The sequence below is a fragment of the Macrotis lagotis genome, chromosome 2 (assembly GCF_037893015.1).
Source record: "Macrotis lagotis isolate mMagLag1 chromosome 2, bilby.v1.9.chrom.fasta, whole genome shotgun sequence".
NCBI classification, from domain to species: Eukaryota; Metazoa; Chordata; class Mammalia; order Peramelemorphia; family Peramelidae; genus Macrotis; species Macrotis lagotis.
In genome coordinates this window covers 234,381,826-234,396,272 of record NC_133659.1, presented here as the reverse complement: position 1 = coordinate 234,396,272, position 14,447 = coordinate 234,381,826, and the positions used below count along the sequence as shown (strand labels likewise).

At 39.7% G+C, this 14,447-nt stretch overlaps 2 protein-coding genes across 2 annotated transcripts in view; one reads left to right on the top strand and one right to left on the bottom strand.

The window, feature by feature from the left end:
- LOC141514394 (uncharacterized) overlaps positions 1 to 13,805 on the bottom strand; it is a 73,052-nt gene extending 59,247 nt beyond the window's left edge. Inside the window, exons 1-7 of the mRNA XM_074225192.1 lie at positions 11,759 to 13,805; positions 9,933 to 10,421; positions 9,472 to 9,622; positions 8,543 to 8,625; positions 6,484 to 6,610; positions 3,194 to 3,652; positions 793 to 799 (exon numbers count right to left, since the gene is read on the bottom strand). Coding sequence (XP_074081293.1) covers positions 793 to 799; positions 3,194 to 3,652; positions 6,484 to 6,610; positions 8,543 to 8,625; positions 9,472 to 9,622; positions 9,933 to 10,421; positions 11,759 to 11,896 — 1,454 coding nt within the window. The 5' untranslated portion in view covers positions 11,897 to 13,805. The remainder of the gene's footprint in view (positions 1 to 792; positions 800 to 3,193; positions 3,653 to 6,483; positions 6,611 to 8,542; positions 8,626 to 9,471; positions 9,623 to 9,932; positions 10,422 to 11,758) is intronic.
- Positions 11,415 to 14,447, top strand: part of LOC141514373 (uncharacterized) — a 75,534-nt gene continuing 72,501 nt past the window's right edge. The window contains exon 1 of the mRNA XM_074225169.1: positions 11,415 to 11,890. The gene's annotated coding sequence lies outside the window, so the exon portion shown is untranslated. The remainder of the gene's footprint in view (positions 11,891 to 14,447) is intronic.

Below are 14,447 nucleotides of genomic sequence, written 5' to 3'. Positions count from 1 at the left end.
AATCTATATTACAAAGCATATTACAAAAGCATTTCATACTAATTAAGAAATAGAAAACTAGATCAATGGGACAGACTATACAAGGAAGAATCAGAAAGACCTGAACTCCATAGCCCAGAGTTCATAAAATTTGAAAACATAAATTACCTAGGAAAGAATTTCTTATTTGATAAAAATTACTGGAAAAACCGAAAGTAGTGGCAGAAATCAGGTTCACATTAACATAGTACATCATATACCGCAAAAAGGTAAAACAAAATGCATGCATGACTTGTATATTAAGGATGATATTTTTTAAAAAAATCAGAAGAGAAGCAAATAACATCTTTCTTAATGCAATAGGTATAAAGGTGATTACAGAAGATAATTTCAAATTGCATGAATCTGAACATTTTCACAAATAAATATGCCACTTCCTAATAATGTATTGGGAGGTCAAAGATATGAAAAAAGATATCACAAACTGTTAACAATCATTTGAAAAAATGATGTCAAATTTCTAATGTTAAGAGAAAAGCAAATCAAAACAACCCTGAGGTTCCTTTCCCTCTTACTCAGGAAAATGATAGAATAAGAATGGTTAGTGTTGGAGGGAATGTGGGAATATCAGCCCAGAAATACATATTTTTTTGAGGAGCTGGGAATTGTAACTATTTTGGAAAGCAGCTTGGAATTATGTGAACAAGGAAACTAATATGTCCATATTTTTTCATGTCCATATTTTTTGACCAAGAAATTCCATTAGTCGTATATCCCAAGGTCAATGATAAAAAAGAAGCCCTTTACATATACCAACATACTTATAGAACCACCTTTTGTAGTAACAAATAACTGGTCCCAAAGCATATGTCTATTGATTGGGAATGGCTAAAGAAGTTTAGGTACATGAATGTAATTAAATGTTTCTATGCTATGAGAAATGATGAATATGAAGGATATTGAGAAGCATGACAAGATTTATGGGAACTTATGAGAAGTGAAACAAAACCAGGAAACATTCATAATGACCACTATAAAATGGAAAGAAAACAAAACAACTGAAAATGATAAAAGTTGTTCCCAAAGAGTTATGAGAAGACACAGGAGTAGAGACCCATATGGCTATTACATTTAATATAAGACTTTTTTAATGTCAGTTGGATTGGCTAAACTTTTCTTCTTTTTAAAAATTCTTTATTATAAGGCATTTATTTCTGAGAGGGAATGATTGAAGGGATACAGTAAGAAAGTATACAATTAAAAAAAGAAGATACCAAAAATTTACTTTTAAAAACTGAACTTTGAAAAGCTAAACTTATTTCCTTTTTGGGAGAGGGGATAAAGGGTCACTAGTCTAGATCAGGAAAGTACTGTAGAAGAGCAAAACCTTTGACTCTCATGATATTCTTTTGAACAAGAGAGATGAAAGCTATATCAGGAGTTTTTAATTTTTTTTTTTTGTATCATAGACCCCTTTGGAAATCTGGTAAAGCCTATGGAATCCTCAAAATAATTTTTGAATGCATAAATATATAGGATTAGAAAGGAAACAAATTATGCTGATATAATTATCAATTTTTGTTTAAGTTCAAAGACCCCAAGTTAAGTATCCATTGTAAGAAGTCTTAATCTATACTTGGGTCCTTTGATGTTTAATATTTTTATCAATGACTTGAAGATGGAATGTGCAATAGAAAGTGTGATGGTTTTGTAGTCAGAAGACTGCAGTTCTACCATGTGTGACCAGGAGAACATTAACATCTGAGTCTCAGTTTTTTCATTTATAAAAAGAGAGGATCTCTAAATGGCCTCTAATGTCTCTTCTAGATCTAATAAATGCCTATTAGATTAATTGATAAAACAAAGATGGGAGGGGATTGTTTAATACATTGATGAAAGAGTAAGGATCCCAACAAATCTTGACATATTCCATAGTTGGACAACTCTAATGAGATGAAGTACAGTTGGAATAGGGTTCAAAAATCACTTTCACAAGTTTATGAAAGGGAAGGTATAGGTATTTTGTATAAAAAAGATATGGGGGATATGTGGGTTTCAAGATCAATGAGACAATGAAATAAAAAGCTAACATAATCTTAGGTTACATCTAGAAAGGCATGGAGTCCAGGGAGCAGATGAGCCTACTGTACTCTGCATTGGTTAGATCACCTATTAAGTTCAGTCATAGGCATTATATTTTAGAGAAGTCATTGATAAAGGGGCAGCTAGGTGGCGTAGTGGATAAAGCACTGGCCCTGGAGTCAGGAGTACCTGGGTTCAAATCTGGTCTCAGACACTTAATAATTACCTAGCTGTGTGGCATTGGGCAAGCCACTTAACCCTGTTTGCCTTGCAAAAAAAAAACAAAACCATAAAAACCTAAGAAAAGTCATTGATAAGCTAGAATGTCAAGAGGAGGGCAACTAATATGGTAAATATTATTTCACATGAGGGTCATATGAAGGATTTAGCCTTGAGAAGAAAAAAATATAGCCAAGTATTTGAAGTTTTTTCATGGAAAAGGGATCAGACTTATTCTATTTGGTTCCCAAGTATAGCCATGAGAAGTTACAAAGAGGTGAGTTTTAAACTTAGTGAAAGAAAAAATTTTTGTGATAATTAGAGCTTTCCAAAAGTGGACTCAGGAGGTAGTTGGTTCTCATCTGAAGTCTTTAAACAAAATTTGGCTAGTCATTGGCCAGGTATTTCATAGAAAAGAATTCTTGTTCAAGTATATGGCCTCTAATTTGAATTCTGGTTCTATAATTACAGATTCTCTGAGGTGGCATTTCAAAATACTTCTATTATTTACTAAACCCAGTTACAATGATAGAGGCTTTTGCCTATTGCAGTTTAATATTTAATAAAGTAGCAATTCTGATTAAAGCTCTTCCACACTCATTACTCTAAAGTTTTTCCCCTGTATGGATCCTCTGATGTTCAACAAAACCTGTGATCCCAGTAAACTTTTTCTCACATGCCACACATTTATATAGTTCTTGTCCTTCAAGATTTCCCCACTGTGTTTCTACCTCTTCCTTACCTTCACAGGCCTCCCTATGCTCAGGATCATGAAAAAATCTATTACCAATGTGAATTCTCTGATGTCTGAGAAGATGTGAACTCCGCCTAAAAGCTTTTCCACATTTACTACATAAATAAGGTTTCTCTCCTGTATGGATTCTGTGATGTTCAAGAAGGCTGCAGCTCTGACTGAAAGTTTTCCCACAATCATCACATTCATAAGGTTTCTCCCCTGTGTGGATTCTCTGATGTTTAATAAGATCTGAGCTGTGACTGAAGGCTTTCCCACATTCTTCACACTCATAAGGTTTTTCTCCAGTGTGGATTCTCTGGTGTATAACAAGGGCTGAACTCCCAATGAAGGCTTTCCCACATGCATCACATTCATAAGGTTTTTCACCAGTGTGGATTCTTCTGTGCTTACTTAAACCTGAACTTTGAGCAAAACACTTCCCACATTCATCACATTTATATTGTCTTCTTCCAGTAGTGTTTCTCTGTTTTTTTTCTAATCTGCTTTCTTGCTCACCAGAGTCTCTACCCTCTAGAACCCTGGGAACTTCTCTGCTAAGTTGGCAAGATGAGTGCAATTCCTGAAGAAGTTCTTGTTTTTGCACTGATTCTCTGATATCCATCCTTAGTTCACCATCTGAAACAATAAATATATCATCGGATGTCAATATGGTATGCCAGAGGCAATGTCCTATAGTAGTAAGAATCTTAATCTTAAACTGGTTTGCATAATATCTTTGCCACTTGATTTGTGTTCCCCTTCCTAAAGCTTCAAGTTTCTTCATTCATACAATGAAGAAAATAATATTTATACTACCTAATACTTATACGACCCCCTCACAGAGTCTTTTATGGAAGGTGTTTTGTAAATGTGAACTGTGATCCTAGGATGTGAAATAATGCATGAGCTCAATTTGCCTGCCTATATTATTCATTCATTTTCTGTTTCAGCTCAATAATTTATGGCTCCCCATAAAAGGTATTGCACCTTTTGTCTTGGTACCTTAAGACAAGCTGCTTCCTATCTTTGGGTTGCAATCTTAATGCTGTCATCACTTCATAGTATCCCTAGCTTCATTCAAGGTTGAGCTCCAGTGAAACCTATGTTTAATCATCCCTTAATTTCTAGAGTCCTCCACCCTGAAAATTATTATAAGCCTTGCTATATTATACATGTTTTATCTATACACACACACAAATAAATGTGTGAGCTACTGTAATAATTATAAAAATAAAATAACAACATTAAGGTAATATATAGTGGGGCAGCTACGTGGCACAGTGGATAGAGCACCGGCCTTGGAGTACCTGGGTTCAAATTTGACTTAAGACACTTAATAATTACCTAGCTGTGTGGCCTTGGACAAGCCACTTAACCCCATTGCCTTGAAAAATCTAAAAAAAAAAAGTAATATATAGTAATAAATAAGAAGAAGAAAAAAATCTGTGGGAGAGTGAAGAATATATATCTTTACTCTTTACTTAGAATATACAGCTTGTATCTTTCTGTATCATTCCATCTTGAGGCTGTTGATGTAACTGAGAGACTAAGTAGAATACTAGATAAGAAGTTTAAGTATGACCAAGTCTGGTTAACTACAAAAACAAAGCACACTATGCAAAGTAAAAGGGAATGGAGATCCCAGGGCATATGCAAAGAATAAATATAGAGAGTTAATAAGGATTGGGGAAAGACAATGGTCTCCTTTGATCCATCCATATCCTACCCCTTTATATAGGTAGTGCTATGACCTATGCCCTCACCTCTCATTAGCTTTCATGACTTCAATTACCATCAACTACCAAGATCTGTGCATCCAGCAGGGCTAGCACTAGCCAGTATCTAGCACTATAGCTCCCCAGTATCAAATGCCTATTGAAAATCTCTAATCAAATGTTCTGTAAACATACTAAACTTGACAGAAATCATCTTTCCCTCACATTTTACTCCTTCCTAACTTCTCCTTTCCTGCTAAAGGCATCACTATCCTTCCAGACACTCAAGTTCAAAACTTCAGAGTAATTTTTAACAATTCAGCTTTCTTCATCCCTCATGTTCAACTAGCCAACAAAATTGCTGTCTTGTAAATCCTAACTTTATAATATTCTTTGCTCTTCTTTCCTTCTCTCCATTTATATAGCAAACACCCTAGTTCAGGTGCTCATCATCCATAGTCTAACCCAGAGATGCTAACCACACAGCCTTGTAACACTCCCCATTGCAGTCTACCAGATTAAAAAAACAGTAAATATTTAACAAAATAAGTAAAAATACAATAGAATCTAGATTACATTAACCTGTGATTTTCTAAATCAATATGTAGGCCACAGGGAACCTGATGAATGGTTTAGAGGTCTTCATTTTTATTTGAGTTTGACACCATTGTCCTAGACCAATGAAATAACTTTATAGACAACTGTTCTCCTTGCCTCCAATCTCTTTCTCTTCCAATCCAGTCTCCATACAGTTGCAAAATTAATATCTCTAAATAATAGGTCTGACCAAGTCACATCTTCTGCTTAAGAAGCTCAATTTGCCTGTCTGATAAAATATTAACTCTGTCTTTCACAATCTTGTTCAACCTTTATTATTCTATTTCATTCATTTTCTGTTTCAGCTCAATAATTTATGGCTCCCCATAAAAGATATTGCACCTTTTGTCTTGGTGCCTTAAGACAAGCTGCTTCCTATCCTTGGGTTGCAGTCTTATTGCCATCATCACTTCATATTATCCCTAGCTTCATTCAAGGTCTAGCTCCAGTGAAACTTATGTTAATCACTCCTTAATTTCTAGAGTCCTCCACTCTGAAAATTATAATAAGCCTTGCTATATATTTGCTTTATGTATATATACACACACACACATATATATACATACATATATAATATATGTATCTATTATTTCCCCTCAATAGAGTATAAACTTGAATGCAGAGACTTGTTTGTTTCTGCCTTTGTATCCCTAGCACCATGCATAGTGCCAGACAAATAGCTGATGATTAATAAATGTTTATGAATGAATTTTAAAAAAGGTAAACAGGCATTTTTTTCTCACATTGAAAAAGAAAAACAGTAAAGATTGGTATTCAGGCAACATAAAAAAATGGTGAATTTTTAACTGTGTGAAGGCCAGCATCTGACATAAGCCAGGAACTGTCAATTTCCTCAAAAGTGAAACGGTGGTAAATAGAATTCTGGACTAGATTCTAATTTTAGCTGTGCTGTTACCTAGGTATCTGATCATGACCAAGGTACTGAACTTTCATGCACTTAGATTAAATTATCTTTAAAGGTTTTTCTAGGTCTGAAATTCTATGCTTTGAATGCATCATCTCAAATCTCTACTTCTGTGGCAGTCCCTACAAATGAGTCATAATTTATCTTATAAAAGACACCCCCACCTTCTAACCGTGATACAAGTTAAGAAACAAAATATAAATTAAGACTAATTCTCCATAAGTTCTTACCCAAGGAAACCATGTCCCTATAATTCTCCTGACTGTCACCTCTATAGAGGTTCATTTCAGATGGTTCCAGTTGCCCCCATTCATCAGGGGTTAGAGATAAGGCTTTATCTTCCATCTTCAACAATCCCTGAAACAAAAGGAAATCCCCACTCAATTTCTATGTTCCATTGCTGTGATCTACTGAGAATGCTATGAAGAATAATGAGCTCAGAAATAAAGCTGTAAGTATTTTACAAAAGAGAAGGATCATCATCTTTATCAAAAAGACAAAATCAATAGTCTTTAGAAAGAAGAGAATGAGTAAGAAATGATTTCATAACAAACAGTAAATATCTCTAGAACAAATATTTCTATCTATACAATGAGATAATATATTGCAGAAGATTTAGAAAACAAAGTATTGTGGTGAGAACTGTGGGGATTTCAAGTAGGACAAAGAAAACAACTAGATAAAAATGGGTACACACCTAAGTAAAGAATTTAACATTGAAAATGCAATAGAATTAAAACAGTTCAGAAAAGATGGAAAAGATCAAGTATGGGTGGAGATATATATAGAATGGAAATAATCTCTTGTGTAACTCAGAATTTAAAGGATATATAAAATATATTTGGTCAATTGAATATTTTTAAGATTAGTTTTGTTGTTGTTTTGGTAATTTTTGATCATGTCTGACCCTTCATGTTCCATTTGGAGTTTTCTTGGCAAAGATATTGGAGTTGTCTGCCTTCTTCAGATAATTTTACAGATAAGGAAACTGAAATAAAATAGTTACCCAGATGTCATACAGATAGTAAGTGTCTGAGATCAGATTTGAACTCAGGAAGATGAGTCTTCTTGACTTCAGATCTGGCACTCTGACACACAATCTAGTAGCTCCAAATATATATAATATATATATATATATATATATATATATATATATATATATATATATACTAAAAAGAAAAAAGAAAGGTATTTAAATAGGTAGGACTAGTTTGGCATCCTAAAGGGCAACAAAAATGTCCACACCCTTTGGTCCAGCAATACTACTACTACTACTACTACTACTACTACTACTACTACTACTACTACTACTACTACTACTACTGGGTCTATACCCTAAAGAGATTATAAAAAAGGATAAACACATCACTTGTAAAAAATATTCATAGCAGCCCTGTTTATGGTGGCAAAGAATTGGAAATTAAGTGAATGACCTTCAATTGGGGAATGGCTTAACTTAACAAACTGTGATACACACACACACACACACACACACACACACACACACACACACACTTGCGTGTGTGTGTGAGTGATGGAACACTATTATGTGTGTGTGTGTGTGTGTGTGTGTGTGTGTGTGTGTGTGTGTGTGATGGAACACTATTATTCTATTAGAAACCAGAAGGGATGGGAATTCAGGGAAGCCTTGAAGGATTTGCATGATGCTGAGCAAGATATGCAGAACCAGAAAAACATTGTACACCCTAACAGCAACATGTGGGGTAATGGTCAACCTTAATGGACTTGCTCATTCCACCAGTAAAACAATAAGGCACAATTTTCCATTATCTGCGATGGAGAATACCATCTGTATCTAGAGAAAGAATTGTGGAGTTTGAACAAAGACCAAAGACTATTACCTTTAATTAAAAAAACAAACAAACAAAAAACCGTTATCTTATTATGCAATTTTGCTCTTATACTTTATATTTCTTCCTTAAGGATATGATTTCTCTCTCATCATATTCAACTTAGATCAATGTATAGCATGGAAACAATGTGAAGACTAATAGACTGCTTTCTGTGGGGGGTGGGAAGCAAGATAAGGGGGAAAAATTGTAAAATTCAAGATAAATAAAATCTTTCTTAAAAAAAGAAATTTGGGCATCTATAGTCTAAATATGAATAAATCCAACAAATCTGTTTCATCAGGTCCATCAGGTTCAAAGAATTTGGACTAAGTTTTCTTGAAGAGAGTTTATGGAATAAGTTCTAGAATAAAGGGAGAAGACAAGATCATAATTAGGTAGCAGCCATGGGGTCTCTGTAAGGACATCTAGGGCTCACCTGAAGCCTTGGATTTGGAAGCACAAGTGTTGTTTCCAGGTCTTTACAGTTTTCTTTTGGGAAGTAGGCAGGAACTTGGAGAGCTATGAAAAAAGAAGAGTCTTGATTGGGAGCAGGTCTGCCTCCCCTCATTGTGGAAATAGGAATCCTTAATTTATATATTGAATATCTACATCCACATGGCAAGTTCAAAAATGAGACTATAACCCCAAAAGCCTGATTTCTACTCCTGGAATTCTTAAGTTCTAAAACAAATATATACATATACATTTTATTTACTTTATATTATTCACCTAGAATGTGGTACCCACAAGTGCTTTCTAGAAGTGACCTTAACAATGGCATGGCATGGAATCTGGGGAAGGAAATAGGAAAAAAATAGGAAAAAGCAAGACAATTCCAGGTAGCTGCTCCTTAATCACCACAGACATGCAAAAACAGAAGATAATAATAATGATGATGATGATGATAACAACATGCAATAATCAGTTCACACCATAAATGCCTTAGGGAAGGAGACATTCTAAAATGTTTATTTTCCAGGGAGTCTTTTCATCTATGGGAAGAGGGAGTGTTTTTATTAGAGGCCACATGGAAAAGACATCCACTGATTTCTACTCTGCCTATAAGAGATTAGTATAACTTCATGAGTTAAACTGCACATTTAAGATGAAAACAAAATTCTGACTGATATAATCCACATCATAATTCTTGTACTACTTTGTAATTAAGACTTATAAAAGAATAATTTTTAAAAATATTCTCAGTGTATATAGTAAATCTTGGAAAGACACTCAAAGTAATTGACAATGAGTTTAAAGAACTTATTTGTAATAGTTGTCTCTGTTATTCTTAAGACTATCTCTTGATCAAAAGGGTACTTTTTTTTTTTTGGTTTTTGGGAGACCTCAGAGGACCCTAACACTCACCTCTCTCTTGGAGGGAGTGGAGTTCCTGAGATTCACACCTAAGTTTGGTCTCCACAGGCTGGAGCTGAATACTCCACTGGGATTCCTGGGCTGAGCTCTGAGGAGTCATCTTGTTCCAGAGCCCTTCCTTTCCCTGTATACTGGCTGGGACCTGGAGGCAAGCAATTAGGTACATTTTTGCTTCTGAGAGAATCACTGTGAGACCTAGAAATAACACCTCAGAAAAAATAGCACTTGTACAAAATGAGACAGAAGGAGACAGCCTCGGGGACACAATTCATTATAACTTTAACATAAATATAACTTGAGTTTTTCTCAATAACTAAACTAATATCCCACCTTTTCAGGCTTTGTGATTACCCCTTTAACCTGCCTTACTCTTCCAGAGGGCTGATATAACTATATTAGTATATACTAGTAGAATAACTTTCTTTTTAACAAATCATTTTTTCTTTTTTTACCTGATGTCCTGATTCATCAAATTCTTTTTCCAAATCTTCCAATAAGCTCACTGCCTCCTCTCCAGTCTCTGGATGATGGTTCAGAACCCAGGACTGGAGCTCCTCAGGTAGGATACTCAGGAATTGTTCCAACACCAGCATTTCCAGGATCTGTTCTTTTGTACAACTTTCTGGCCTCAGCCATTGGCAGCAAAGCAACCTGAGCTGACTCAGAGCCTCCCGGGGCCCAGGAGTATCTTGGTAGCAAAAATTCCTGAAGCGATGCCTGGACATCTCCCAGCTGAAGGGGCTGCCTCTCTGCAGACTAAATTTCTGTACATAACTTTTTTCCTCCTCTTCTTCCATTTTCACTGCCAGAAGCTCTAAGTTTTCCTTAGAAGCCTGACTGTCCAAGACTGCAGCATCCCTGGATCCTGTAGCCATTCTGAGTTGGAATAGTTCATTTGGGGGAATCACTCCAGCTGGGGATTTTGCTTTTCCAAGGAATTCCTGAAGGATAAGAAACCATTATAGATTCATGAAAAAAAGTTTGCTAAAAATTACTTTATATTCATGTTAATGAAGGGTCAGTCAGCAGTAAGGAAATCACAGAAAGTTGCCTTAGAGTTGAGAAAGGTAAAAGGGAATAAGAAAAAATAACATTGAATGAATGTTATTTTCAGGTTCATAAGAACAAGGCAAAGTGAAGCTGGGTCCTAACCAAGAGGATTAGGGGAGCACAAACAGAGGCTGCTGCAGTGTCTTATTTGTGCCTGTGGTGTCTGGTGCAAATCTAAGAAGAGCTGTTTTTAAGGGATGATGGAGTCTGCGATAAGGTTAGTGCAGGTCAGTATATGCATGAATGATGGACCAGAGAGCCCGAGCAGCCCCGCTTCACACGCTTGGGCCTGGGAGGAGTCAGGAGGGCCTCAGAGGGGGCTGTCCCCAGCCTCGATCCGGGAGGGGGCCTGGATTCTGGATTCTGCTTTGGGGCAGAATCCCAAAAACCTACACTCAATTATGACCGGTAGATCGGGCCACCTGCCCCGCTACCAGACGACTAGGCACAAGCCGCCTCGTTTTACGAGGTCAGATCCGGGCGTTGTGTCTGGTTGAAGCAGTTTCCATGGTGAAGTGCCCCCGGAAAATGAATGAAGAAAGGAAGGAGGCACCGCGGGGCCTCAGCAGGCGGCCAGGCGCCAACGGGGCCGCTAACGGGTCACTTTAGTGTTCCGGGCCCCGGGCCGCCGCTCCTGCTACACAGGCCGCACCTGCTTCGACCCGCAGGTCCCCCAGAGCCCCCGAGCTTCCTTCCTCGGCGCGGGAAGACGGATCCCTTCCGGCCGGGTTTCCATCCGCCAAGTCCGGCGTCGCCACCCGGGGGAAGGCGCGGGGGGGCCGGAAGCGGGCGCGGGGGAGGCTGGGGAGGCGCTTCCGAGTGACGACAGCGCTCCCTCCCCTCCCCGCGCCGCGGGTCGCCTCAGCCCCGGGATCCCCCGCCTGTAGCCGCCGCCTCACGCCCCGCTCCCCGAGGAGCCCCGCGCGGCCGGAACGGAGGGAAGCAGAGCCGCCGGCTTGGAGCGCTCGGTCGCCGGGCCCGGAGACGCGCGGAACTCCCGGAGCGGGCTCCGCGCGCGGCCGAGGCCGGGGAACCACGGGCACTTCCGGGCCGCGCGGCGCCCCAGCCCCGGAGCTTTTCCCTCCTTGACCTCGGCTTTAACCCGTGACAGCTGCCCCGGAGAGGGCAATACCGTGCAGGCCCCCGCCGCCTGGAGAGGGCAGCGCCGAGCATCGAGAGGTGCCCGCAGGGCGGTGCCCGCAGGGCCGCTGCAAGGCCAACGACTCACCCCCACGGGCCCCCGAAGCCCAGACGGGGACACAGGCAAGCTTTCTGCGTTTGACGGTTTGCCGAGTCCGGAGGAGGGAAGCCAGGCCGACATCAATATGATGCATAAGCTGGTTCGTTTATTGATCACAGGGTACATACTTTTATACTCTACATTTACGTAACCAATTACATAAGCATTTTAGCAAGCATTTTTTTCACATGCATACCTTGTGTATGTCTTAGGTGATTGTTTTGAGAACCAAACAGTGTTTTGCTAAATAGAGAGAAGATTGTTTTGAGAACCAAACAGTGACTTGATAAACAAAGTGCAGAAGGTAATTATCTCAGAATATGCTATCTATCTGGGCCTGGGAATATACCTCCTAGCTCACACATGCAGCTACTCCCTTGTCTAAGCTCTGAAGCACATCTTGCTCGTTAAAGCACATAACTATTTCTGTGTTAACCCTTCATAGCTCTTAGCCTGGAATACATATGACACAACATCTCCCCCTTTTCGTTTAAAGGCCTGGGAGAGCATGTTCGTTAGAGATCTCTGACAACATAAAAGGATGCATGGTCCAAACAACAAGAATATAACAAATATAAAGCAAATTACAATTATAGCTTTAACAATTGCCAAAAGCCAAGCAGGTAATCCTAAAGATTTTAACCAATCCTTAAAGAAATCTTCATGTACAGTTATTTTATCAAGATTTTCTTGTAACTTTTTGATTTTAGCATAGACTGAAGCACTATTATCTGAAATATTAAAGCAACACATGCCTTCAAATTCCTCACAACCATGATTATGTAATAAAAGCAAGAAATCTACTGCAGCTCTATTTTGTAGTGTAGCCTTGCGAATGCTCTGTACTTCTGTAATTATATCCATTAAAGCCATGGATGTAATATCAGCCTGAGCTTTTGCCCAACATGCAAGTTTTTTCATGGTATTATAATTAATAGATGCCATTACCCCTGGTGTGAAAAAGGATGGGGCTACTGTTTCTGATACTGATAGAAATTTAACATTTTTATTACAGTTGGAAGCCAGGGGAATGCTCCTACATATTTCCTTTAACTGTCCATAGTGCCCTTTTAGTCTCTGTTTGATGTCCTCTGGGTCCAGGGGGATCCCTATGAAGCATGTCTTGAAGGGATCACCAGCTGATTTCAGGGAGATACACATTTGTTGCTGTCCTGTAGCATTAGCCAGTGCAAGCCACATATTTTCTTGATGCTCTAGATACTTAGGAATCAGATGAGTCACAAGAGCCATGGCGGGGCAGGATGCAAGCGCCAGCAGAAGTATCATTTTTCAGGTGAGGTTTCACCCACTTCGCGGGAACCCACTGTGGTTTCGATGAACCTGAAACAACACAAGCATACCCTCCTCCCCAGGTTAGTAACTGATAGGAATTGTCCCATTGGGCAGTCTTAGGATCAAAAACAGAGATAGAAATGTCAATATCGGCAAAGTGTGCTGCGTTCTTTGAAAAGTGAAAGTAAAGAGGCTTGTTATCTGAGATGGAGTGCTTAGGGTTAAGCCAGTTCAAAACATAAATCACTTTGCTCACTATGGTATTGCGGTGATCCCCCAACCTCCCCCTTTTCTTTTAAAAACAAGGCTAAATATTTCTTAGCATCCTGATGAGCCCTGTCAGCGGCGGTCCTGCCAGGCAGACCGAGGCGAATGAGACGCGGACATGAAGCGGGGTAGGAGGGGGTTAAATCCTCCTCCTTCCTCTGCCAGCCCAGGGATGATTCACGGCGGCTGCCGAGTCAAGTCCTCATTAAGCAGGAGAGTTGTACTGCAGTCAGGGCAGGAGGCAACAATCATTCTAGTCTGTGTCAGGGTCAGGTTGAAGGTTTTCGCCAAAGCCTTGGCTGAGATGAGCAGGATGCAGCAGGGGGAGAGAGCGGAAGCACGGCAGTGGCTGGACTAAGGGAGTGGAGGGGGGAACAGGATCGGCTTTCCTCCCCTCGGTCAGCCCCCACCCAGGCCACAGAGTGCAGGCAGAGTGCTGGCGGCCCGGGGCCCCTGATCTGAAAAGCCTGCGAGAGACAAAGGCTGCAGTGGGAAGGCTCTGGGGCGGCCCGCCCGCCCGCCCTCTTCCCGGCCAGGTGGCAGCGGGGATTAATGAACACTTTTTCTGCTAGAGGAGGCACATCCGAACTTCCTCCAATAGCGGTTCTTTCAGCATCAGTCACAGCGGGGCAAGCCCACAAACTTTCAAAGTCATCATAGACAATTTTGCACAGTGTGCCATACGGTTCTGCCAGTCTCTGGGCTTCCTTGTTCTTAGTTTGGACTGCTTCCCATAAGCTTTTTCCCAGCTTATCCCATTTTTCCAAGGAGAAGAGTTCTTCAGTCTTAGTAATTATGCCCTTATCTCTTCCCCAGTGTAATATCCAGGAAACTTCTGATCTCTTAACAGGCAGGTCATATTTTTTCGATAAATCCTCTAAGGTATTGAGCTCAGTGAGCTCCGTGGCTGATGCAGCCATTCCCATCCCAAAATACCTGACTCACCGGTCAGCCTTGGCCAAGTCCACTTTTCTTCTAGCGCTGAGTGAGGGGGTGCCAGCACTTCCCTACCAACTCAACCAGGGATGTCTTCTCCCCATTCGACTCACTTCCTCACACGGGGTCACCATATGCCAAGTCTGGAGGAGGGAAGCCAGGCTGACATCAATATGATGCA